This window comes from Sturnus vulgaris, chromosome 21 (genome assembly GCF_052056855.1).
Source record: "Sturnus vulgaris isolate bStuVul1 chromosome 21, bStuVul1.hap1, whole genome shotgun sequence".
Classification (NCBI taxonomy): domain Eukaryota; kingdom Metazoa; phylum Chordata; class Aves; order Passeriformes; family Sturnidae; genus Sturnus; species Sturnus vulgaris.
In genome coordinates, this window is record NC_142263.1 from 896,405 (window position 1) to 921,668 (window position 25,264).

At 51.2% G+C, this 25,264-nt stretch overlaps 1 protein-coding gene across 2 annotated transcripts; it reads left to right on the forward strand.

Moving 5' to 3' along the window:
- Positions 1-1,738: 1,738 nt before the first annotated feature.
- Positions 1,739-20,311, forward strand: AKAP1 (A-kinase anchoring protein 1). 2 transcript variants are annotated; one of them, XM_014881201.2, is made up of 11 exons: positions 1,739-1,845; positions 11,415-13,044; positions 14,318-14,451; positions 14,920-15,046; positions 15,290-15,420; positions 15,502-15,679; positions 16,354-16,504; positions 17,150-17,217; positions 18,103-18,176; positions 18,546-18,611; positions 18,745-20,311. In XM_014881201.2, exons 2-11 carry the CDS (start codon positions 11,439-11,441, stop codon positions 18,802-18,804), a joined length of 2,595 nt encoding a protein of 864 aa, XP_014736687.2. In that variant the 5' UTR covers positions 1,739-1,845; positions 11,415-11,438; the 3' UTR covers positions 18,805-20,311. The 2 variants fall into 2 exon arrangements, with proteins under 2 accessions (XP_014736687.2, XP_014736688.2); XM_014881202.2 differs by lacking the exon at positions 1,739-1,845 and adding an exon at positions 8,178-8,316.
- The last annotated feature ends 4,953 nt before the right edge of the window (positions 20,312-25,264 follow it).

The following is a 25,264-nucleotide window of genomic DNA, read 5'->3' on the forward strand; positions in this document are numbered from 1 at the left end:
CTCCAGCCAGCCTGGTCAGCACAATGAACTCCCCCTGTGCCTGCAGGTCTGTGCAGCATTACCTGGTGCAGAGCCAGGTGAGCTCTGGGAGCAGCAGAGGCTCTGCAGGATGAGCCCAGGGTACTGCAAAGGGAGGAGGCTGATAGGGGGTGACTGCCACATGAAGCTCAGGCTGTCAGGGAGGAAGGAGGTTTAAAGTGCTTTCCTGCCCTGCTGCAGCCACCACTGGATACCCCAGTATGCTCTGGTTCATAACTCACTCTAGCTTGGCTGTTCCTGCCCCAAAGCATGAACCACCTCTCCCTGGCCTACTGCTTCCCTCTGACGTTTCTGCTAAAGTTTCAAAAGATGAAAAAGCAGCTGAAGTTGTTCCACTGGGAAACCCTGTCCCCACAAAGACAGGTCCAGTGACAAATGCAGAGCAGACTCCTCAGCAGCCCTGAAGCAGCAGAGCATCCTGTGCCCTCTGACCTGCCTGGCTGCACGGGAGGGAGCAGCACCCACACCTGGCTCCTGCCACTCCATGTGCACACACAACCCCGCTGGATTATTTGGAGAGGACACATCACTACCAAACAACTCTTCCCACACCGAGCCAGGGTGGATGCCAAACCCCTGCGGGTGTCACAGTAACACACAATTCCCAGTGATGGCCCACAAAGGTCAGCAGAGATCTTCACAAGCCCTGGCTGCTGCTTGGGCTGCTCCTGCCACAGCCTGGGGCCTTTCTCTCCCTCACCAGCCTCCTCTGGAAATTCCCAACTGCCTTAGAAGAGCATCGACGATTTCCCAGGCTCCTCCAAGTGCCTTACTCAGAGCTGTCCTGGAATCAGCTGTCACACAGCCCACAGAGCGTGGACTGCCAGCACTGACCAGCCATGCTTCCCTACTGTGTATCCTCCCAAAACCTCAGAGCTTCCTTGGACAGAGAAATCATTTACGCACTGCATCTTCTGCAAGGATGCCCTGTGGAGAAACGCCACAAGTCTTACACAATAACATGAAAAGTCTCTATTAATTCCAACTTGGTGCTGCTGCAGCTGAGCAATAACTTTGCCTGAACACAGATTTGCATTTCTCATTCTAGTTCAGCCTTGCAGTTTCAATCCACTGCAGTAGCTTCTGGCTAATATTTGCTCACTAATGTGTCACCACCATACAAACGTTTGTGTAAAACCCTGTCTAAAGCTCAGATTCACCTGTCTGCGTGTCTGGCTGTGTTAGCAGGCAATGCGGTGCTCCGGCTCCGGGGCCGAGCCCGATGTCCCAGAAGAACACAGAGCCGGGCAGGCGGAGAGTGCTGTTACAACCTTGGGCAGCAGTGACAGGAGCCATGCCCAGCGATTTGTGGAGGTCCCAAGGCCCGACCGGGGCACTCGGCAGAAACCCAGGGAGGGAGGGAGCAGGGCTATGAGGACCCGCAGGGCTGTGGGAAACAAACCCGCATCAGGGCAGCGGCCGGGAGAGGCGCGGGATGAGGGACACGGCGGGAGTGGGCCGGGCTGGGCCTCGGCGGCCCCTCAGGGCCTGTCTGCACCCGTCCGGCGACTACCGCGGGAACGATCCCGGCCTCAAACCGCCTCAGGAACGCTCCCGGCCCGGAACCGCCTCAGGAAAGCTCCCGGCGCCGCCGGGGCCCGGTTCCCTCAGGGCGCGGGGCGGGGCTGCGCGCGCGCGCGGGGTCTCGCGGGACGCGGCGCTCTCGCGAGAGGGGCGGGGCGGGGCGGGGCGGGGTCGCTGCATGTCCGAGCCGGGCGGCCCGGCCGGGGCACGTGGGGCGGCACCGGCACCGCTCCGGACCGGGCCCGGCACCGCTCCGGGCTCCGCCGCCACGCCGGAACCTCCGTAAGTACCGCCCCGGGCCGCTGCCCGCACGTTGGTGGGGCCCGCGGCTGTCAGCGGCGGCGCTGCGGGGCGCGCTGAGGGTGCTGCCCCGCCGCGCTGCCCGCCGTGCCTCCCCCGGCCCCGCGCGCGGGCCGCGGCGGGAGCGCTCCCGTACGGCCCAAGGTCAGCGCTCCGGCCTCGCCGTGACCCCGGGGCCGTGGGCTGGGGCCGGCCGTGTGTGTCGGCATGCGGGGCGGCGAGCGGCCGGTCTGGGCCCTGCGGTGCAGTCGCGGGTTCCCGCCGGGTCGGTGCGGCCGGCTCGGTTCGGCCGTTCTGAGGGGAGCCCTGGCTGCCTGGCGTGAGGGCGGGAGATGAGGGCACGGGCGGTGCAGACTCGCGGTGGAGATTAAGGCACCTTGTGCTGTCTGCTCTGTGTCTGGTCTGGCGAGCCTTGCCTGTGTTATGGTAATGAGTCGTAAAAACTGTTATTAGCAAAACTTTTAATGTGCCGTAGTGACTCCTTTTGTTTGTAAGCCAGCGTGGAATACAGGCGGGAGCAAAGGAATTAAATTATATTGCTACTGAGGAAGTGATGTTGTAGCCTTGCTTTCCTGACAGAATCCTTGTTGTTTGCTCTTTTTCTTCTTCCCCGTGATTGAAGCAAGGGAGATCTAAGTTACTCCTGTTGCAGAAATGGGCAATTTGATCAGTGCCTGGCCGGGTTCTTTACTGCAGTCCTGTAATCCCATGAGGCAGTGACCACAGAATGGACGGGCATCTCGGCAAGAGCATCCTCTTTATGGATGTTGTCCGTAATAGCAGGGAACGGCACCAAGAGCTGCATTTGGCTCCAGCCCATCTGTTGGGATAAGTCGGGGCTGTGGGATGGCAGAAATCGCGCCTTCCTGTGTTGCCAGGGTTGTGCTGCACCTGCCGAGCCTTATCGGGCTCTGTGGACTTTGTCTCAGGTGAGAGGAAGCGCTGGCGGCTGGGGAAGGTGCAGCACTCTGTGACTTTGCTGTGTGCCGTTGGCTCCGTGGCTGTGAATGATCTACCGGGCACAGCCCCGCGTACGAGCAGAGCAGAGCGGCCGGGCCGGAGCACGTGGAGGGTGGGAGTGCGGCACAGCTCCCCCGGACCTGATCTCTGCTCGGCAGCGCTTGGGCCAGGGCTGGCAGAGCAGCCGGACTGGGCTTGCTGCTCTGCTGGGATCACTGTGTGACCCCCTTCAGGTCATTTAACCTCCTCGTTCTTTAAGGAGCTGCTTGTGTAAGGGCTGTGCAGGCCCCTGCTGACCTGCTGTACCTGTCATCTAGGGATGCCCATGAACCTGTGGTTCTGGAAAAGGGCAGCACAGCCTCATTGTGTGTATCTCATTCTCAGTTCCCTGGTGTGCTTGCACGTGCTGCACAGTGCAAATGCACTGGAGGAAATGACAACTCTTGAGTGAGGGAGAAGCCTGTGGAGCTTGACCAGTGTTTGAAGTAGGATAGAATCCACTGGGATCCAGTCATGCATTGATTCCATCCTGGTCTTGCTCACCTTACAGTCCCTCAGCTTCTGTTTAAGAGTTTCAATGAGCTTTTAAAGGAATTTTAAAAACTTTCATAGGGTTTATGCAGGTAAGTCTCTTACTGCAATTGCAGCAGTGTTTTCTACAACAAGCTGTTTGCTCTCAGAAATTAAACTAATGATCTGTTGGGGCTGCAGGGTCTGTGTGGATGGCACTGCTGGAATTCAGTTGTTAAATATGTTAGTGGCTGTCTCGTACTTGGGAGTGCTCTCCTTATTCACTGTTATTCCTTCTTAAAGAATGCTGGAGATACTTTGTATTCAGTATTACTATCTGAAAATTATGAATTTCCTAGAAAGCCTTGGCTTGAGCCTAGACGCTCCACAATGCCTGAAATGAGGGACCAGGAATTCCCTTGCTGCCCAGGGTGTGAGGTGAGAGGAGCTGCAGCTCGGATCCACCATGGTTTGTCTGTTCCTGGAGGTGCAGGCTGCCTATGGAGTTAACTGTGACAGGAGTTTGCTGCAGGAGTGCAGCCAAAGCTCTCAGAGCCAGCAGCAGTTTGATTTGTGATGGCTGAGACTCTCTCTTCACTTTGAAAACATTGCAGGCTGGCTGCAGGGGGATTGGAGAGCAAGTGCACTTCTGCAGGAGCAGTTATCTGAAGAGCATAATGCTTTTAAAGCAACATAGCCCACTTATCTGTGCCTCTCATCCTTCATGTGCACTTAACTGATGTGAAAAAAATTATTTAAGGTATTTCTAGCGTCCAGGGAGCCTGTAGTAGGATTGGGGCTGGTATCCCAGTTGCCCCTAGCAACATCTAGAGCTAATAAAAAGCATTAATTGCAGCATTAATTACTTATAATTGTTTCATGTTTCAGATCTAATGATTAGCCTTTTTGAAATCCTGATTTCTAACTGCAGTGTTTCTGTGGAGCTCTTAATGCAAATGGCTGGTTAGACTTTGTGAAGTGATGATTAACTTTAGGCAGCCATGCTCAGATATTCAGGAAAAGCTATTTTATTCAGCAGGTGTTTAATATTTCTGGAAATTGAAACTGTTGCATTTGTTTCTCATGGGGATCGCTAGAAGGGGAGACATTTGTGTGTCCCAAACTGCTTTTTCAAATGTTCTGTCTTCAGCTGGTTCATTGTACTTTTTTTTTATTGTCCACTATGTGAATGCTGGTCCTACATGTCAGCTGGAGGCTGACTGGATTTTTGAGTCCTTTATATTACTGCTAGCAGAGATGAATATTTCATAAAAAATCATTTAAAATCGTTCTTGGGCAAACAAATCACTGCTGCAGACCTGTCCTGGTCGGGGTTGCCTTTGACCTCTGCTGCCACCTGGCACTGAGGATGAGAAACTTGCCATGTGCTGTGGCTGGTTTTTGACTCTGGGTATAAATAGCAGCAGTTCCTGGCAAAAGTTCATGATTTTCTTGTGCCTCTGGTATCAGGGGCCTTGGCTTTGCTTGGGGATGAACTTGGGAATAGGGAACTTTGGGACAAGGATTGCAATGTACATCCCCATAAATCTCAGGGCTCTGGCCCTGTGCTTTCCTGTTCCCTAAAGAGGAGCTTCTTTTGTTATGAACTTGGGCTTGTATTTGGTTTCTTGTTCAAATGTAGGCTTAGGAAGAATTTCTTGGTGTGCAGGAAAAACTACTGCATCCCTTCCCTTAAGTATTACAAGTTGAGGGTGGGCTCCCATCTCTCCAGATGGAATACCTGTCTTCCATTCCTAGTGTTTCCTCCAGCTCCATGAGGCTGTAGGAAGGTCACTTGAGCTGTGTCCTGGCTTTGCCTTTGAAGAAAAGCTGAGGGGAGGAGCAGCCTGTGTTGTGCTGTGTGTGAGAGCTGCTCGAGTGCTTTGGGCAGGGGCTGTGCTGCTGTGGATCACAGTGATGTGATCTCTCTGGTCGGGTTGGAGTGTGCTGTGGATCACAGTGATGTGATCTCTCTGGTCGGGTTGGAGTGTGCCGTGCCCCTCCTCACAGCCCTTGTTCGTGCACACAAGAGTCTTCCTGCTCCTTCAGCGTGAGTGGCTCTCAGTGAAGCCTTTGCTGTTCCCTCCCAGCACAGGTGAGCACAGGGCACCCTCCTCACTGATGTTTGCTGCCCTCCCTCTCTTGAGTGCTTCTGCAGTTTCTCCCCAGGCCGAGCCTTGGCCACCAGGCTTCCAACCAGACTCCAGTGCTCTTTGCTGTTCTGCCTAAGCCTAGTCCAGCTCTTGTTTTGGGAAGCTGTTTGTCAAGGTCTCGTGGCTGTGCCCAGCAAACATCCCGTGAGCAGAGCTGCTGCTGCTCCCCACGTACCTGGGGACCTGTTTGGTCTTTGCAGCTCTGGGCTCCTGGCTCTTGCAGCCCTATCAGTGTTTGCTGTAAACCTCCCTACTCTGTCTCCTTGAAAATTCACGTTTGTTTTTTGTCTCCTGTGCAGGGTATATTGTGAGCCCTTGGTTAGTTTAGTCTGTGTTTTGTGGAAATTGATAGAGATGCCAGGCATTTGACTCAGGTGGCTGCATTTCAATTTTCATTTATAATCTGTACGTGTAGTGGCTACTACACTGTGTTACCCACAGTAAGGGCTGCATTGGCTTCCTTATGTAGAGGGAAGACTGAGTATTGGATGTGTTTATCCTGAAATTCTGCAGAATAATTTGTTCTGTTCTCCAGCCTGAGTGAAAATGCAGAAAGATAAAACTTTTCCCAAATGCAGACTTTTGTAAGGTGTTGATAGGTTATAAAGGTAATAACAGCTGCTTTGCCTGTACTGTGGGGGTACAGGTAAAGTGGTGCAAAAGCAGGTTTTGAAGTTTGCTGAAGTATCTGAAAGACTTCCTGGGAAAGTGGAGAAAAAGCTCTCTTGCCTCCCTCTGCAGTAGAGGACTATCAAGGAGACAGTAACTTGGGTGAGGAAACTATAAATAATGAAACAACTGGAGCAGGGAGGTAATAAGATATCAAGAGCAGGACGGAGCTTGATAACCTGGTAGGGTTAATGTTAATTACAAACTGTTCATTACTGCAGAGCAGGAGCACTCAAGGCCCTGCCTGAGTCCATGAGAGCAGTGCTGAGGGTTGCTGGTGTTTGTGTCCCTGTGAGCTTCTTGATAATTTCCAAAACATCTATTAGAACCTACCAGTTGGGAAAGCTGATGCCTTTATTGTAAAGCTCTGAGTGTGGAAATAAATAGGAACTGTTCCGAGTCCTGCCTTGGTCCAAAGGCTGCTGTGGGAGCTGTGCTGGGCCAGGGCTGGGCTGCTGAGTGGGAGAAAACACACAGAACCAACAATCAGTGTGGCAGCTCCAGCTGCGAGGGGGACTGAGCTCTTGGAGGAACAGCCCTGATGCTGATTACACTGAAAGCAGTTTTTATCTCCGAGATAAAAGGCAGCCTGGTGTTAGTGGTGTTTCTTGTTCCAGAGCACTAGTTTAATTCTACATCAACCAGCTTTTTCAGCCTTTTATTTAAGTCACAATTTATCCTTTTCCAAATAGGAGGCTGCTGGTTCTTAAATACTCTGAGGCTGTGGAGTGGCTTCTCTGGTGGTTTTCATTCAGAGAAAAGCCTGTTTCTTGGGCTCATAGCCCGTGTTCACTGGGCTGTGAAAAGGTGGTGTTGCTTAAGGGGTATCTCTTGCTGTTCTAGTCTTTCAGTGCTACTGTTTGAAGCAGAAATTGCTGCGGAGCACTTGCCTTTAATTAGTTAAGTACAGAGAGACTTCCCTGTTGGCTTCTTTTAAAATGAGTGCCACCCAGTTTGAGATCTTGCTGGCCTGGCTCCTACCTGTCTCTGGGTGTTTGTAGCTCCTGAGTCACACTGTCTGAGCTGCTGGCTCTGGCTGCTGTTGGGTTTCAGGGGGTTCTCCAGGCTGGCCAGGGAGAGCACTGGCGAGGCTATGGAATCTGGTGGCCCAGTGACACCCTGGTGATCCAGAGTGTGTGATGCAAAGGCTGGCAGGCTGCTGGGGCTTCACAGCTCCCTCCTGTAAAGTCAGGCCCAGGGCTGCTGCTGAACCTGCATGGGAGGAAACCCCCTGTGCTCTGCAGCTGGAACAGCTGGGAGCTCGTGCTGCAGGAGGTCCCTCCTTGTGGATGTTCTGCCTCCTTCATCTCATATGAAGCACAAAGAAGCTGCAGTTAGATAATGCCGTGCCACGTGCCAGTTCAGCTTTCGATGAAAATATGCCTCATGCTAAGGGTGGGTTATGTAAGTCCTCACGTCTGTTTTAGTGGAGCAATTTTTCTTATTTTAATCTTAACAGTAGGGCTTCCAGTTCCTTAGGTTTTCGTTAACTCCTGTTCCTATGCCTCCTATAAGGCAGAGCATGTGCTACCAGTTATTTTTAGCATGGAAAAATTTAAGAGCCCACGTGGTCCCATTTAGTTTGAACCATGCCAGCCTGTCCAGTTCTCTTTCACCCAGATAGTATTTATTTCCCGAGTGCTGCTTCACTAACTACAGGGTTTGTCAGGAGGCATCCTAGCCTTGCTGTTGAAGCTGCATTTCCAATTTGCTCTGTGATCCTTTAGGACGGGCTTTAATTCCAGCCTTGATTTCCACAGCTTTCAGGGTTTGGAAACCTCTCAAGTGCAGGGGCAGAGGGAAGCCGAGGAGCCAGGACCGGCTGAGGGTGCGTCCCTGCAGAGCATGGGGGCTCAGACACTTGGGACTCATCCTGGCCTCTCTCCTGGTGGAGACTCGAAGCAGCTCGCCTTCAGAACAGACCTCCTTGTGTGTAGAAAACCTTGAAATTCTGAGCAAGTGCTTGCTGAACTCCTCTCGGACCTGGAGAATGAATTATCTGGCGTCCCGGGAACCTCGTGCTGCGAACATTTCTGACCTTATAAGGCTGTGAGTGCTGAGGGCTCTGTGTCCTGGCCAGGAAACAAGGTGGCTTAGAACTGCTCTGGGACCCTAATGTAAACGAGTAGAGTAAATTGGCTGCCCTTGGCTTTTTTCTCAGGTAGGTAACGTGTGCCTTCTTTCTTGTCTTCATCTCCTTGCTCTTTACCAGCAGTTGTCCATAAATCAAGTCAGGACACAGACTTGGAGAGCTGACCCCTAATCTCCCCTTGGTGCCTTGATTCCCCTTGGCATGCTGTGGGAATTATTTAGCAGGTTGCAGAAGTCCCATGCCCTAGCTGCAGCTCTCCAGCCCCATGATACAAGGTGTGACATTTGGGCCGGATTCCCGGCGTGCCAGAGGGAAGTGGAAGTGGCTGGTGCTGGGGTGAGCGCATACAGTGCGTGAGCTCTGCACTATTTTTGGTGCAGGACTCTTGGGGCCCTGCCTCTTGGGAATGGTGCTGGGGATGCAGTGTTTCCTGGGGGTTCTGGCTCCTGCAAGCTGCTCCTCTCCTGTCCAAAGCCTCTGGAGCTGCTGCATTTCCCAGCTGGCTCCTCCTGCCTGGAGAAGGAGAGAGCAGGGCCTGCTGGGCCAGGCTCCCTCCCACTTGGCAGTGCTTGAGGGCATGTGATTTGACACGGTGCCATTTTTTGTCCTACTGCTGGCAGGAAAATCCCAGGTTTTCATCCCCCAACGTGTTAAAGTGATGCTGTTGCCACTGCAGTCCTGAGCTGGCAGTCAGATCAGCAGTGGGGAGGTGGCTTGGTTACTCTGGGAAGTGGCTGTGGGCTTGGGGAGCTCTCCTGGGGGGCAGTGGAGGAGGAGCAGTGTCACAGCCCTTGGGATAGGTTTGATCTGCTGTCGTCAGGCATCACACACAGCCGGGCTGTGACCAGCATGGCAAGATCTCGTGGCCAGAGCCTTGCTGCCAGCTCTGTGTAAGGAATGTTTGTTGGTGTTGAGCTGTTCCCCAGCCAACCCAGCACTCCAGGATGTCTGCTGGCTTCTCGTGCAGAGCCCCTGCCTTTCAGCCTGCTCTAACTGATGGGAGGATGTGGAATTCCCATTTAACATGATCCTGGTAATGATGCAGCTCTGGCTAAAATAATAAATCAAAAACATGAAATCAAATGGGCGTTGCAAGGAGCCCTCAGCTAATCCAGCAGTCCCCACTCATCCAGGTATCTCAGAGGAGTAAAGATCTTTATCCTAGATGATGATCATGTTCAGAATGACTCACAGAACTGTTTTGTCTGCCAGGCTTGTCCCTCTGGGGCATCCTGCAACTATCTCCCCGTGCTGCAGAGCTGTGTGGGACTATGGTTTGGACAGTTGGTGCAACCTAGCAGGGAATCAGATAATAATAGGACTGTCTGTTTAATTGGGAATGCTTGCTGGGAATGGACTTATGTGAGCTACTTTAATTTGGGTTTGTAGTACGCCTGAGAGACAGCTTGTAGGGTAGTTCTGCATTAATTACAACAACTTTGGGCACGCAGCAGATGAGCACTCACAGCTCACAATGTGCCATTGTGCTGGGCAGCAGAAAGGGGAGCCTTTTGTCTTGGGAATGTACAGGCTTCACCCTTTCTGTTTGCAAGCTTCCAGACACAGAACAGCCACGGTATTGCACAGGTTTGTTGGTTTTTAAATTCCAATATCCCAGATGTTGCCATTAACAGAGGATTCACCCTCTGCAGTGAGCCCTGCTCCCTGACTGCATACAGCCAGCTGGGAGTAACTGGGATTTAGTTACTTCTTAGTTATTTAGTTTATTTAATCAGATACAAATGTCGGATGAGCACACAGGTCTCCCGTGTAGAACAACATAAATGCCTTATTTGTGATGTACTGGGGATATTACTGAACTTAAATTGTGTCTGCAGCTGACCTTTCATTTGGGATTGAACAAACAATTTTCTAGTCCCTGCTTTTGCTATTCATTCATTGTGTGTCTCAGTGTCTGGGCCCTGCAGGAAACAAGGCAGGGTCTGAGCTAGTATGGGTGAAGTTGTGTGGATTCTCCTGTGGAATGGAGAGTGTGGCTGGAGGAGGTGAGAGATCCGGGGTGAATATGAAATTATCTGAGGCTCTGACACTGGTTTGAGCCCGAGGGAGGCATGGATTTGTCCCTCAGCTAGAATGTCATCAGCTCCATGAGGAGATTGTGGCCTGAAGGAGTGTTGCACTGGGAGCTGTGATTGGGGTGTTAGTCCTGATAACAGAAGGGGTTTTTGATTGAGACACACTGAGCGTGGGGCCAACTGCTTTGGTTGTCCTGTCTCATAGAAATGTTGTGCTTCTAAAGAGGAGCCAGATAATGCTCTTTTCCAGTGGGTGGCTCCCATTTCTAAGACACTGCTATCTCCTGAAAACAATCTTTATTTTTGTTGCTTGCTGGCAAGAGTCTTGAGGGCTGTTTGGATTAAAGCCTGTCTGTGTAAGCACCCTCAGACACGTGGTGTTTTGCTTTAATTCCTGTGCAGTGCAAATATAAACCGTAAGTGCTTTGCAGCAAGGCTATTTGGGATGTGGTAAGAGTTTAGCTTTGCATTCCAGTTGCAGACATTCCTTAAGGAAAAGGAAAGTCCCTGCCCTGTGACCCAGGTGAGGTTTGCCAGTGAAGGAGCACGACTGGATGTCCAGGTGGGAAGGAGGTGACAGGCCTTGCACAGGAGAAGGGAGAGCTGTCAGCTTTTGAGTCGGGGGAGTGGCAGCTGCCAGTGTAGTGGATTTGGATGTAGAATAAACTTTGGAGCTGCATTCCTAAGGCTTTATAGAAGTGTGTGTTGTCAGACTCCAGAGCCCTTGGGAATGGGGTGCTGCCTTTCAAGGGGAGAGCTGGGGAGCCCTGCCGTGTGCCAAGGAATGCTGTGGTCCAGCTGGGCTCTGAGCCCAGCCCCGTGCTGGAGGAACCTGCTGTGCTGGAGGCTGTCCTGGGGGCTGGACTGACCTGCAGAGGAGGCAAAGGGAAATTAAGTGCCGAGATGAGGAAGGGTGAAGTCATTGGGTGTAATGATGACATGTCCAGATATCCCGAGTCTTGGGTACGGGTCTTGTTCTGTGGTGTGCTGGCAGAGCAGAGATGTGAGTTTCTGGAGCAGCTGCAAAATAAGCCTGACCATGCTAATAGCAATACCTCAAGGCACTTATGGGACCTCAGCCTTCCTGTCACTTCCCTGGGACTATTTTGACATCATTTCTGTTTCTCCTAGGTGTAACTGCTGAAGCTCTGTAAGATGGCTCTACGCTTCCGCAATTTCGTCCCCTATGCCATTCCTGGAGTGCTGGCACTTCTTGGCTGCTGGTGGATTTATTCCTGGAGAAAAAAGCACTCAGGCTATTGCAACCAACAAGCAATAGCCATTGAAAGGGAGAAGCAGGAAGCAGTAGCAGAGAGCGATTCACGTCCCAAAGCAGAAGCATGTGTTCCTCGCAGACTGCCCCTTGTGATGAGGGAAGAGGAGTGCCTGGAGAAGCCAGCCCCGACCTCCCCGCTGCCCGCGGGGCCGACGACGCCCTCTCCCCTTTGCCCGGCTCACGAGAGGCCAGATCTCTCACGGGACCTCCCAGAGCTGTCGGCAGCGACAGCCGGGCCCTGCACCCGCGAGGACGACAGTGAAAAGCTGGAATCGATAGGATGTCGAGAGGGGAGCGCTGTCCCTGCTCCTGCCTCGCTCCCTCTGCTCTCTGAGAGCACGGAGCATCACCACGGAGTGCTGAGCCACACGCTGGGACAAGGCTCGGGGGCAAACCAAGGCCAGCAGCCACCCCTACCACGGGAGTCTTTGGGAGACAGGGAGGACATCAGCAGCACGGAGCAGTCAGATGAGTCTTCCTTTAAGCCCCCCAAGGAAAAGCAGATGCCAGGAATTGTGCAGTCAGATACTGGCTCTGTGACAGCCTGTTGCTTGGGATTGGAGAAAGAAGCCAATGCCCCACAAGCCTTTCTCAATGAAGCTGAAGTTGTATCAGGTCACGAGGATTCTGCAGTGAGTGTGTTACCAGGGAGTTCGGAGCCTGCCTGTCCAAAGCAGTCCAGGGAAGAAGAGATGTCCGAGTCAATCACTGGTACTATACCAGTGTGTCAGAAGGACACAGAGCCAAAAGATGAGTTGGAAAGAGAGAAGATTGGAGGAGTGAGTTTGGACGAAGAAGTTGAGAAAATTGAGCAAGTAGCAATACAGATAATTTCCAAGGTCATTTTGGCAGCAACTGAGGAAGTGCTGTCGGGTTCTGCAGGCGATGCATCCCCTTGGCTCTGCCAGGCCACTGCCAGCCGAGCTGAGGCTCCTCTGGGGGTGGAGAGCGTTGCTGCCTCTGCTCAGGTGCTTGTGGAGGGAGCCACAGCAGCCGACGACAGCGTGTCTGTGGGGAGCAGTGCAGAGGAGCAGGGTCAGGGTGTGACAGAGTGTTCATCACATGGCTGTTGGGGCAGCCCTGTTCAGGAGAACACAGAGGACTGTGGGGTGAAGAGCCAGGTGTGCAGGGAGTCCCCAGGAGTTGATCGGACTCATGTGGAGAACTCTCTGGAAAAGTCACCTTTAGCCATGGAGGACTCGGGGTATGGTGCACACACACCCGGAGGTGAGAGCAGTGTAGAGGAGCCCCTGCAGAGCACGGTGCTGTCTGTCACATCAGACCAGCACTCGGACTCACTGAACACATCCTCAGCCCCAGACACATCTGCTGAGCAGAGCTTGCTACCAGGAGACATCCCCTGTGCTCCAGGGCTGCCCGAGGGCAGCACAGTGCCCTACAGCAATGGGATCCTGAGAGAGGATGGGCCAGACCTGAGTCAGGAGTGCAGCAGTGCACCAGGGACAGATGGAGATCACTCGGAAGGTAAGGGACTGGAAAATCCTCCTGCAACAAATGTAGAAAGCAAGCATTGCTGGGGAGCAGCTTGCAGGTGTGAGACCTCATACCACTGGTTCCTGGTGACCTCTAGGAACCCCTGGGTGCTTACCCCTGTTCACAGGCTGCTGCTGACAGGAAGGTGAGGTGGGTTCTGAGGTGCTGCTGGAGGAGCCAGAGCAGAGCTCTGATGAATTGTCATAAGATCAGCTGGTTGCAGAGCAATTACCCTGAAGCTTTTTTTTTTTCGGAGGGGCAGGTGCATGCCAAGAAATCCCAACAGGGAGCAATATTCATGGAGTTCCCCCATCTGTCCGTGCTGCTTTTCCCTTGTAGATGCTGGATGATGTGTGCCTGGCACAGTACACACAAAGCTGTCTGAGCAAACATTAGCCTGTGTGACCTTGGGGATGGATGTTAAAATCCTTTGTAGGACCCTGTGGTGCCAACAGCCCTTAATGACAGGGGATGTTTCTTGTAATTGCTACAAAGCAGTTGGAACACTGCTCGTGTCAAGGCATGGGGGTTGAGTTTGCCAGCAATAGAGGACTGAACCCAGAACATTTTCACTGGTGAAGGAACCCCAGGAGGACAATGGTATTGCCTTGTTGTGAGTGCTGGTGTTACAAGAAGTGTAGGAGTGAGTTGTGGAGCCTGGTGGCACTGAGACACTGAGGGTGGGGAGAGGGGAACACAGCAGGTAAAGCTGATGAGGTGGCAGTGTTGGACAACAGGTCACCCAGCTGGCCTTCATGTCCGGGCTGAGAGTCTTAAATCTTCCCTTTGCTTACAAAGCCAATGCCAGCAGCTGCACCCTTGGCCTTGCTCAGCCTCTGTGCTGTGTTACCCATTAAGATGTGGCAAATGTGCAGCAGCTGTTGGGTTCATTTTTCTCTTTGGTCTCTTGTCAGTGGTCTGAATACTTGCAAGCAACTGAGGATCTTCATGCTTCTGCCTCTTAATGGGGAGGAAGGACCAAGCTCATGTGACACTGCTATATCTGAGATCTGGCAGGAGGAGGCTGTTGGAGTTTGTCCCTTTCCCAAGTAGAAATGTTCCTGATGGTTTGAGAGCAAAATATGCTTCAGTTTTTGCACCTGGTTTCTTCAAATACAGGGCAAATTTGGGCAAAAGGCAGCCCCCTACCACACCTCATAGTGGGCACACCTGGCACGGGGGACACTCTACAGCCCTTCCCTTTGGGGTGGGAGTGTAAGTGTGGGTCTTGGGGGCTGTCTGAATGCTTGTGCCTGTCTTGTAGGTTCAGATGTAAATAGTGTGGATTTTGTGGACAGTGGCAGTGCCATGAGGAAGACAGTGGCTCGCCAGAACGCGAAGCTGGAAGGAGGATCCAGCAAGCCAGACTTCGTTATCTGGGAAATCGAGGTCCCAAAGGTAACCAGCTGCTGGCCTGCTCACCATCCTGCCCTGCCCTCACAGCCACCTCCTGCTCTGGTGCTGGCTCTGTGCCACCCCAGAGAAAGAAGTCCAGGAGGGCTGGAGCGTTCTGCTGCCGTTAGGACTCACAGGAGTGAAGAGCCAGTGCACAGCTGTAAACAAGCAGCACTGCAGGGCTACACCCGGGGGAATGGTGCCTGTTGAACTTGTTATTCCCCATTGTCTTCCATCCAGTCTGGGAGTCCAGTGCATTGAAAGCCTCCAGGAGGCTTTGAGGGTACACAGGTATTAAGAGCAGCTTACTGGTCTGAACTGATCCCAGACCAGCTGAACTCTGTGCTGGCCCAGCACTGCCTTGTATGTGACAGAGGAACTGAGAATGTGGGTGATGTAAGCCAGAGAGAACAAGGATGTTTGATCTGCCTTTCTTTTCCTGACTGTTGCTTTCCTGTCCCTTTCCTGAAGGAATTAGTCGGCCGCTTGATTGGCAAACAAGGGAGGTTTATGAGCTACCTGAGGCAAACATCTGGTGCCAAAATTTATGTCTCAACACTACCTTATTTCCGTGACTCCCAAGTTTGTCACATCGAAGGTGAGTGGAATGTGTCTCTATTCATGGCCTGATGTGTATCTTAGGGGACTTAATTGAATGAGCAAGGAATTTAGAGTGGCCTCTGAGTCCAGTGCTTTTCAAAACTCCTCTGGGCAAGCTGTTAAAACTTTCACTGTTGAGGTAGTGCAGGAGGATCCTGGCAGTTGTAGTTCAAGTGACAGAACTGGAGGTATCCTCAGCATATCCATGCTACAGACTTCCCATGGGATTTTTGTCTTTCAGGGACCTCGCATCAAGTAGAGAAAGTCCTGAGCCTGATTGGCAAGAAGTTCAAAGAGCTGTGTCTCACCAACATCTACACCCTCCCCCCGCCCATGCCGCTGCCGCTTCACTCCCTGCTCGTGTCCGCCTGGGTGAGTCCTGGCTCTGGCTGTGCTGGGGCTGGAGCTTGCATTGCCAGGAGCACTCATGACAGTTTTTGCTCCCCGTGGCAGCTGTTCCTCCCCGATGGAGTCACTGTGGAGGTGGTGGTGGCACACCAGGTGGATGCAGGGCACCTGTTCCTGCAGCAGCACACGCACCCCACGTTCCACGTGCTGCGCAGCCTTGACCAGCAGATGTTCGCCTGCTACTCTCAGCCTGAAATTCCAACCCTGCCCACTCCAGTAGAAGGCAAGTTCATGGATGCTCACACATTGTTCTGTTGAGAAAGTTCTGGGCTCCTCTGCAAACCTGTTGTCCTGAAGTCAGGTGTGAGAAGTTCCCAGTGGATGAGGATGTGATAGCTCGTGTGTCATCTCATCTTTAAGCTGCTGCCAGAGTACAGATGTTGCTCTGCTCTCCCTTACCCTGCTCATCCCTGGAGTACCTCCTGAGCCACGTAGCTGCATATTGAAATTCACAGTGAGATCAAGCCTGTCTCAGCTTATTTCCAATCAACCCAGCATCTGGGGTATTTCTGCTGACAAAGTGTGGAGCTGCTCCCACACCTTCATGGTGTCACTGTGTCTGCACCTGCTGTGAAGGGTGCATCCCATGGAAAGGGACTGTGTATTCCTTTGTGGAGACAGACCTTTCTGGCACTGCCCAAAGGCTGGAAGGGAACTGGGTGCCTGGGCAGGGCGGCTTAATTTTGGCAGACAGAGCTGAAAGTCTCAGAGCTGTGTCTCAGCTGCAGGCCTGGTGTGCTGGGGCTCTGGGGGATGTTGGAGGAAGATGGAAGCAGCTTAAGAAATGCTGTTGGTTCTCCATAGGTAACTGAGCAGCACTGCTCATGCCTGGAGTGCTGATTTTTGGAAATCCACTTATCCTGAGCCTTTCTCCTCTGTGCTCTGGTTTTTTTGCAGTTGGTATTATCTGTGCAGCTCCAGGCCTGGATGGGGCATGGCTCCGGGCTCAAGTCATCAGCTACTTCGAGGAGACCGATGAAGTGGAGCTCAAATACGTGGACTATGGAGGATATGATAAAGTGAAGGTTGACACACTCAGGCAAATCAGGTCTGTAGATCCTCTCCCAAGGCCTGAGGCCATATCTGCCTCAAATCCTAATCAGAGGACTCTGTATAGTTTGAATTCTTAAAGGTTTTTCCACAGCTGAAATAGGAAATGGTGGAAAGGTTCAGCTCAGCAATGAGTTTGGGTTCTTGGGAGCACAGCAAGCTCCTGCAAGCCTTTTTTAAAGGGAGGGGGGAGGAAATGGCAGCTTCTGCCACTTCAGTGTGGAAGCTGAGGGAAAGGATGCCTTCAGGAGGCCTCAAAGTGTAATTGATTGATGATCTAGGAATAAGCTCCCGATTCTCCATGCTCCAGCCCCACTGTCTGGGACAGCTGTGTTGGATCAGGGGTTTCTTACACAAGCCCATTAAATATTTGATTGTGCCCTAGAGCTGGGAGACAGGCAGCACAGCCTCCCTGATGGAGGTGGGTTTTGCTTAGAGCCTGATCCAGCTTGGCATGTTAATCAGACAATTTATTGCTGCTCTTAGAGTGCTGGGAGAATTGTCTGATTTTTATTTTTTTTGTTTGACTGTCATTAATTTAAAACTGAATTCCTCTAAGAGCAATTTGATTAATCAATGTCACATTGAAGAATGTAGGAGTGATTTAAAGCCCTGTTCTTACTCTGATCCTCTTTTCTTGAAGGTCTGATTTTTTAACACTACCTTTCCAAGGAGCAGAAGTTTTACTTGACAATGTGGTGCCACTTCCAGGTAATGGAGCTCTTGATGTACTGTTGGCCCTTCTCCTGCAGGTTTCCATGGATGCCAGATATGTCCAAGCCATGATTCTGTCTAAACCTTCTACCTCCTATTGCCAGTGCAGCCTCTGATGTGACAAGAGGAAGGATTGGAAAAATTGTATTGTATTCTTCTAAATGTGCTAGCATGGCATAACTTGTCAGAATCCAGGGGAAGGATGATAAATGTCCAGGCTTTTTCCTGCTTGGAGTAGAGAATTAATTACTGTCCTAAGCAGCAAGCTGGCAGGACTGGCAGGGTGTAGGTGCAGTAGCTGTAACTGCTCTAATTCTTCTGTCATAGAGCTGCTGTAAATGCAAACTTAGTTTTTAATCTGCAGATAAATACCTGACATTTTCCTCCTGAAATGACTGATTTGTAAAGTTCTGTGTTCAAACGCCAAGCAAGTGCCTGCAAGCACTAGGAGAGTGTCATTCACTGCCTAGAAACACTTTGGTTTGCTTTTTTTGTCCTTGGCTCTGCTCAGGTGCTGGGCACCGTGGTACAGTCACTTTGGGTTCCCAGGGGTGTCCTCTGTGCAGGGTCAGCAAAGGGACCTGAGCTTAGTTTATTGAGGATCCAAACACCAGTGGCAGCTCCGAGGTCTGCAGAAATGTACTTTGCTGTCTTTACAGCCCCCTGATCCATCAGCTGCTTGTGTTCACACGATAATGGCTGGTGGCTGTAGGAGGCTCTTCATCCTTCCCCTGCAGAACCAGCAGCTCCAGGGATGGGATCAGCTGCTCATGAGGGTTCTCTGGCCTAATGTCTGCAGGAGGACAGAGGATATTAGTTCTTTCTGGCTTGTCAGGTCTGTGAAAAACCTCATTTGTTTTCTCTGCTCTCCTTTTCCCACAGATGAGGATCACTTTTCCCCGGAGGCCGACGCTGCTGTCAGTGAGATGACCAGAGGGGCTGTCCTGGTGGCACAGGTACAGCACCTGTCTGGAGAAGTCTTGTTGCTGGTGGCACTGCTGGTGTCCTCTGCCTTGCACTCTGTTACATAAAACCCAAAGCCAGAGCCTGCCAGCCTGGCTCCTGGGGTGTCCTGGGGCTGGAAAGTTCCATCAGCACTGCTTGGGGCTGGGAAGGGATGAGTATTCCCTCTTGTTTCTGATGCAGGCAGGGGGAAGGGAACCTGGATGGGTTTACAGAGCACAACAGGGCCGGGTGATGTTCCAGAGACTTCTGCAGGCAGCACCTGCTCACAGTCCAGGAGTGCTCACCTCTTCTGAAGTGCTGTCCATGTAGGTGAATTGGGACCAGAATTGCTGCACGCTGACGTTTTTCTGTGTTTCCAGGTCACAAATTATGACAGTGTCACAGGGCTGCCCCTGATACAGCTGTGGAATTTGATGGGAGATGAGGTGGGTATATTGATGTATATGCTGAAAACACTTTAATCATCTTTGATTGTTGATTAGGAACTTGCAGAACCCGTGTTTGCTGCTGTGGCTCATTCACTTATCTTCTCTTTGGGTTTTTTCCCCCTCCCTTTAGGTGGTGTCAATAAACAGGACTCTGGTGGAAAGAGGGTTTGCTCGGTGGCTCGACTACTAGCAATGTCCTAGATGCCTTGACAACTCTTTCTGCAGAGAAAAAAACAAAAGACAAAATCTTGTTTTGCACTGTTACAATTCGGTTTGGCAACTTCCCCCGAGGAGACTCGTTCACACCTGCCTGCGGAGTTCTGTGGTCCATTGAAACACGTTTTGCTCAACTGTTACCATTTCACTAGAACAGATACCTCATCTCCTGAAAGGGGGTGTTCAAAGCCATAATGACAGATACTGTAGCTTTAAAGCAAAAAAATCCTCCTTGGCCTCTGCTCAAAATTTAAATGGAAAAAAAAAAATCTAAAAGCCTTTGGGGGGGGTAACCACGCTTTGGTTCCGGCTGTGTCGTGCCCCACGAACTCGGTGTCTGCTTTTCCCAAAAGTTACATCGGTTGTCCTCTTTTTAACAGGCCCTGCCTATGAAATTAATGAATGTTATTAAGGAATTTAATGTTCAGTTATGGATTTTTCTGTATTGTGCCAGTAACCTGCACAAACAGCATCCATCTTTGTGTCTTCCTTGCGCCAGGAGGTGGAGGAGCTGCGTTCCTGTGTCTCACTGCAATCATGGATTTTAGGCTTGATCTGCTCTCCCTGCAGGGGCTTGGAGTGCAGGATGTTACCACTACAATTTTTGCTCTGAAATGTCATGTATTTAAAGAAAAGAAACTGCTTGCCAAGCCCAATTGTAGTTTATATTTTTCTAGCCGTGCAAGTCTGTAAATATATATAAAAAAAGAATCATTGTAATATTTTGTACAAGAAAAACACTGGAAACAAAGGGAACTTTACAGAAACTTTTTCACACCAAAATGTCCTATATAGGTAGAACTGGTATGGAGTGCAGTAGGGTAGCCAAATTATTTGGAGCATCTGAATGTTGGGAGTGTTTCAGCTCTGCTGTATGAGGATTAGTGTCCCCTTAGGTTGCTGTCTGGTTGAAATTGTGATCGCTGCATCCTTTTGCTATGTTGCTGTACAGATCTGTTTAAAAAAAAAAGTAACAACTTGGCATTACTCTTGCAGTGGTGTTCTCTCTCAATTTTTTTTGTTGCTCCTTTTTAGATTTCTATCACGTATTTAAAATTTGCTCAAGTAATTTAAGCTGACTTAATGCTCTTAAAGACATGCCCTCTAATGTGTATCATTTTAGATATGGATTGAGCTGGGATTTATTGCTGGCAGAGAAGACACTTGCCAGAAATTGTGGATGTAGTCAGTCCTCAGAAGCTGCTTCAGGTGATTCAAGGATGTGCTCACATCCTGTGAGCTGACACAGGGCAGCACACACTTGGACTGTGGCCTCCAGCAGCCTTTAGTCCAATGCCTGTGCTGGGGAATGGTTCTGTCCTTTCTTGGAGTTCTCTCCTGTGCTTTGATTTCATGTTCATGTTTGCAGTAACATCCAAGGAAAACTAAATTGGGTAACTCAGATCTATAAAAAATACATCCTTTTGGAATGTTTCTTTCCATTTCAATTAAAGCTCGAATTTTAAGCCGTCTTAGTGAAACTGTGATGACTTCAGAGCCTTCCTTTCCTGCCTCCACTAGAGCAGCCCTGGGCTCCTTGCTCTGCACCCAGGGGGTGGATGTGTTGCTGCTTATTGTTCATGGCAAAGTTTGACTTGTCTGAATGTTGGTGTTTTCCCTTCTTTCAGAGGTGTCAAAGTCAGGAATCCACAACAGGGGTGGGGAGCACTGCCAGTGTCAGCTCTGTGGAAGAACATCCTGTTCCCTATTTGTGTTGAGAGCTGCCTGGTTTTTAAACTGCAGTAAAATAGAACAGTGCAGGGAGAGAGGAACTGAAATAAGGAGGTGTTGGCAGGTAACAGATACTCTCAGAGCTCACACAGCTCTTCTTTAAAATCACAACTCGGCCTATACAGGAACATAAATGGGGGGGGGGCTATTTTAGGTTTGGGTTTTCTCTTACATTGTGGACAAAAGTGAGTGTATTTGCTGAGATGGGGAAGGGTGTGATTGAATATGGAGTGCTTGGAAAAGGCACAGGTCCAAAAAGGGCCAGGGAGGTTGTGGCAGTGGTGCTCTGTGCCCTGTCAGACCTCGGGGACGAGGCTGTGCTGGGTTTGGAGCAGGTTCTGCTGCTCATAATCCATCAGTGGCCCCTGAGCAGCTCTGTAATCCTTGGCTCAGGCCTGAGGCTGAGCACAGGCACATTGAGCTGAGCTGTCCCACGGGGTGCTTTGACTGAAGCCCTTCAAAGGGGCTTTTCCCTTTGGAAAGTGGTAATTTCATTATGGGTGAAATGAATGAGGTCTCTGGAGATGCCTCATTTATAACCTGGAGAGCTTCCACACTCCAGCACTCCCTGCCAAGCAGCCCCTGCTTGCCCAGATCCCCTCTCCAGGCTCTTGCCATGGATGAGAGATGCTTCCTAGGAGGCCTTCTCATGGCTGCTGCCCCTTGTCCTCTTGCCCAGGGTGGAGGATCAGGAGCCCATCCCTGGGCAAGCAGCACCTTCCTTCCACATCCTCTGCAGTGCCAGGGCTGCTCCTTTGGCACAGCCTGGAGCTGATTTCTCTTTGGCACATGGATTTCAAGGCTCCGCAGGGAGGGAGGAGAGCAGAGTTTGGGGAGCAGATGGAGATTAAAGGAGCCCCTGTCTGATGCTGGCATGTGTAGCACTGACACGAGGAGCAGCTCAGCTCCTCACCTCCCACAGCCACAGGTACAGCCTGGAGCCTGGCTCAGCACATCCCTGGTCCTTCAGTGGCAGAGTTTTTTCCTAAGAAGAAAGGAAAATTAGGTGCAAGCTCTATTATTCCTTCCCTTCTACTGCATCACACAGATCCATGGGGTCCCACCTCCATGGACCTCTGAGTGCTCCTCAGCACGGCTGAGCCTGGTGCCTCACACAGCAACTGTGAGGGCTGTAAGGGCATTTGAGGCCATTTGTCCTTCTGACCTTCATGTCCCACAACTTAATTACGTGTGAGTGAGAAAAGTGCTTCCTGTTTGTTTTCTAAATTGCCCGAAAGCCTCCCCGGCTCATCTGTCATGCCAGTGCCCAGGAAGGTGAGTAATGACCCTGCTGTGGCTTGTCCACACAGCTCCTGAGTTTACAGCCTCCTCTCCTGCCCTGCCTCAGGCTGAAGCTGCTGAGTCTTGGTGTCTGAAAACAGGATTGAATGTTCCCTGCAGCGTTCTCAATCCTCGTGGAAAGCAGGAGAAGGCAATGGGAGTTGTGCTGTTGCTGTGACTACACCACGGTTTTAACCTTCCCCTGAGAGAGGGATCAGAGGGACTCTGGTTTGTGCATTTCATGTCCCAGCTTCAAAACCCTGCATGTTGCCTGGGGGATGTTACTCTTTTTTTTGTGCCCTGACTCTGCAGTTTGGATTCAAGAACACTGAAGGGCCATTTCATGCTGTTTCAAGTGAGGTGCCCTCATTTCTGGATAGCTGCACTCTCACAGCACTCCGTGGGTCTGGGTTTCTCTGCTGTGTGTTGTCTTGCTCTCCAAGTGCACCTGAAGCACTTGTCTGGCCCTCAAGTGCTGTTCTTGTTCTCAGCCATGAGTGGCAGCGTGAGCATCTCCTGTTTCTGCCACATCTCCTGAGCTCTGCCTGGTGCAGGGACGTTCCCTGGCTGCTCCAGGCTCTCCCAGCGTGGCTGCTGGGACACCCAGCTGCTCCAGCCTCCTCCTCTCCCCCAGCTTTCCTGTCCCCAGTGCAGGGGGATGCTCAGGAGGGATCCTGAGGAACCCAGCCCTAAGGGAGACACTTGTTCATCACTGGAAAAGTTTGGCTGCCTTGTTAAGCCTCTAACTCTAAATCTGCAATGGGACAGGGACACAGCTGCTGTTCTGTGGCACAAACCAGTGTGTCCTGTGCAGGACAGGGTGAGGGATGGCAGAGTGAGCTGCTGCAGCTGCCCAGCCCTGTCCTGTCCCCAGACACTCCTGAAACAGAAACACACCACACATGATGAGCAAAGAGTCGTATGGAGAAAAGGTTTTTTTTTGTATCTGCCCTGTCCCCTTGACACCCTCATCCCTGCTGATCCTGTCCCTTGTTCAGGAGAGCAGAGAGGGAGGAGGAGGCAGCAGGAGGAAGGTGGCCAGCACAGAGCAGCAGAGCTGAGGAGGAGGCAGCAGGAGGAAGGTGGCCAGCACAGAGCAGCAGATGGCACTCGAGCACCAGCCCAGCCCCGCTCCGCTGCTGCCACAGCGCGGCCGCTCGGGCTCGCAGTCCTTGAAGGGAGATGGATCATCTCAGCCATACACTGCGTCTATAGGATCTTGATTTACATGCCTGGGATGTTCCTCTCTGCTCGCAGGTCCAGATTATATCTCTGCTTGTGCAGGTTTGTCCTTACACAGTGTCTGGATGTGAGATGATAAAGGGAGATTGTTACTTTTCACTCACAGAGACAGACCCCTAATTTGCTTGGATGTGTTTTGTGATCGTGGTGTGCCTTTCCCTCAGAGCTGCCTCAGAACACAGAAACAATAATTTTTTTTTCTCAAATAAGGTCATTTTGTCTCCCCAGCCAAAATGAAGTGAACTTGTTTTCCTCACACTGAAAATGGACTTGCAAGTGCAGAAAGTGAAAAGCAAAGTTCAGCACGATTGTTACAGAGGCAACAGCCAGCGAGGTGTGAATCAGTCAGGGGAAAATGTTCCTGTTGAGATGGTCACAAATGTTCCTGTTGAGATGGTCAGGTGTGTGCTGGGGATGCAGAGAGCTCCCCTGGCCGAGGAGCTCTGCCTCCCCTGGGTGTCCCAGCACTGCTGCTGCTCCCGGCAGAGCTGCCACATCCCAGGGCTTGTTTGCAGGGGTAGCTGAGCATCTGAGCACACAAGCCCTGACCCGGATTCAGACCCTGCTCATTCTCCTCTGGACCCCTGGGACACTCGGCAGTGGCAGCTGAGATGGCACAAGCCCTTGGAGGTGGCACAGCCTGTGTCAGGCTCTGTTTGCCCTTGAACAAGGGCAAGGCACCCAGGGTGAGTTTGCCCAGGATGGGGGGAAGTGCTTGCCCCTGCATCTGCTGAGCAGCCCTGCCTCAGACTGAGTGTGCTGGGCCCCCCATTATTGAAAATGGGGGGAAAAGCACCTGTGAGCCCCCAGCTCTGCCATGTGTGAGACCCATACAAATCCAGGGATTTTTGTCAGCAGCTTGACCTCTGGGGCAGCGTTCTGGCTCTGCAGTGAAGAGGTGCCCTCGTTCTTCCCCTTGCCTGACTCCTCTGTAATAGAAGGGCTAAATGCTTATTACTTTTTTTGTAGCCTTTTCCACTTGCCAATCAAACGTGTCTGGTTGGGGTTTGTTTTGTTTCTGTGTTGCTGGGGCTATGCAGGATGCTCCATCTCCCTGTAATTATGGTTCCATCATTGTCTTGGCACAGAAACATCTGCTGTCTCCCTGCCATCTCCACTTCCCTATTTCTTTGGAGAATTTCGTGGATCCCGATGACCTTCTATTTTCCATGACATCTCAGTGTATGCAGCTGTTCCTCTTGCATTCCCCTGTCTCTCCATCTACCTCTTTTTTTCCTATCAGCATCTCCAGTGCATTTGGAATTTCAGCTCATCTGCTTATCAAATCAATATCTCACTGCTGCTGCTGGGAGGGCAGTGCTTTGCCCCCCACTGCTGGGCTGCCTCCCCTCTGAGCACAGTGCATCCCCCAGCTCCTGCCTGGAGTCTTTGCTCTTATCATTTAACATTTTAAAGTCCATTTTCTCAGGCTTTTTATTTCGATTGTGTTGTACCCTTTGGCTGTCTGGGTCTGAGGCCTGGCAGTGCTGCAGCTCCTCCTGAGCAGGGACGTGCCAGGGGATGGATGGATGGATGGATGGATGGATGGATGGATGGATGGATGGATGGATGGATGGATGATGTTGCCACTCAAGGTGATGTCACTGCTGGTTGCTAATGACAAACTGAGCGAAGTTGGAGTGTGTGAGGAGAGGAGCTGTGGGCAGTGAAGGGGCTGGAGAAGTACAGGCTCAGCTGCTGATTTTGTGTGACCTTGTGGAAAGAGCATGAGGTCCATAAGAGTGATGAACAGAGATACTTCAGATTTTATTCTGTTCTGGCACCTTTTATTACTAGGACTTTACTCTTATGCCTGTTCTCTTAAAAAATATTAATTAAAAAAATCAGTCCTATAGCTGCTGCAAAATGACTAATAAAACTCTGGGATATGACAGGACCTTAAATCTCTGCTTTGTTCTCTGTCTGAAAAGTATGTATCCCAATTCTCCACCTTCCTCTTCTGTCTCACCTGCCTGCATGGCAGAACCCCAGCCTGACACAGGGCACTCCATGAAGCTGCAGCAAAATTAATCCTAAAAATACTAAAGGCACATGGATTTTGTTTAGTCACTTTCAACCCGTGATCTGTGCACATCTGAGCTAAGAGTATCCTATTCTTGAAAGGTTTTGCAGAAGTTTGACACCTGGAAGGTGTGACAGAGGAGTGGGGAGCAGGTAGG

Coding starts and splice junctions, on each gene's coding strand:
- AKAP1 (XM_014881201.2), top strand. CDS start 11,439: ATGGCTCTACGCTTCCGCAATTTCGTCCCCTATGCCATTCCTGGAGTG. Junction 14,452..14,919: donor GGGAAATCGAGGTCCCAAAG/GTAACCAGCTGC, acceptor CCTTTCCTGAAG/GAATTAGTCGGCCGCTTGAT. Junction 15,047..15,289: donor CCAAGTTTGTCACATCGAAG/GTGAGTGGAATG, acceptor TTTGTCTTTCAG/GGACCTCGCATCAAGTAGAG.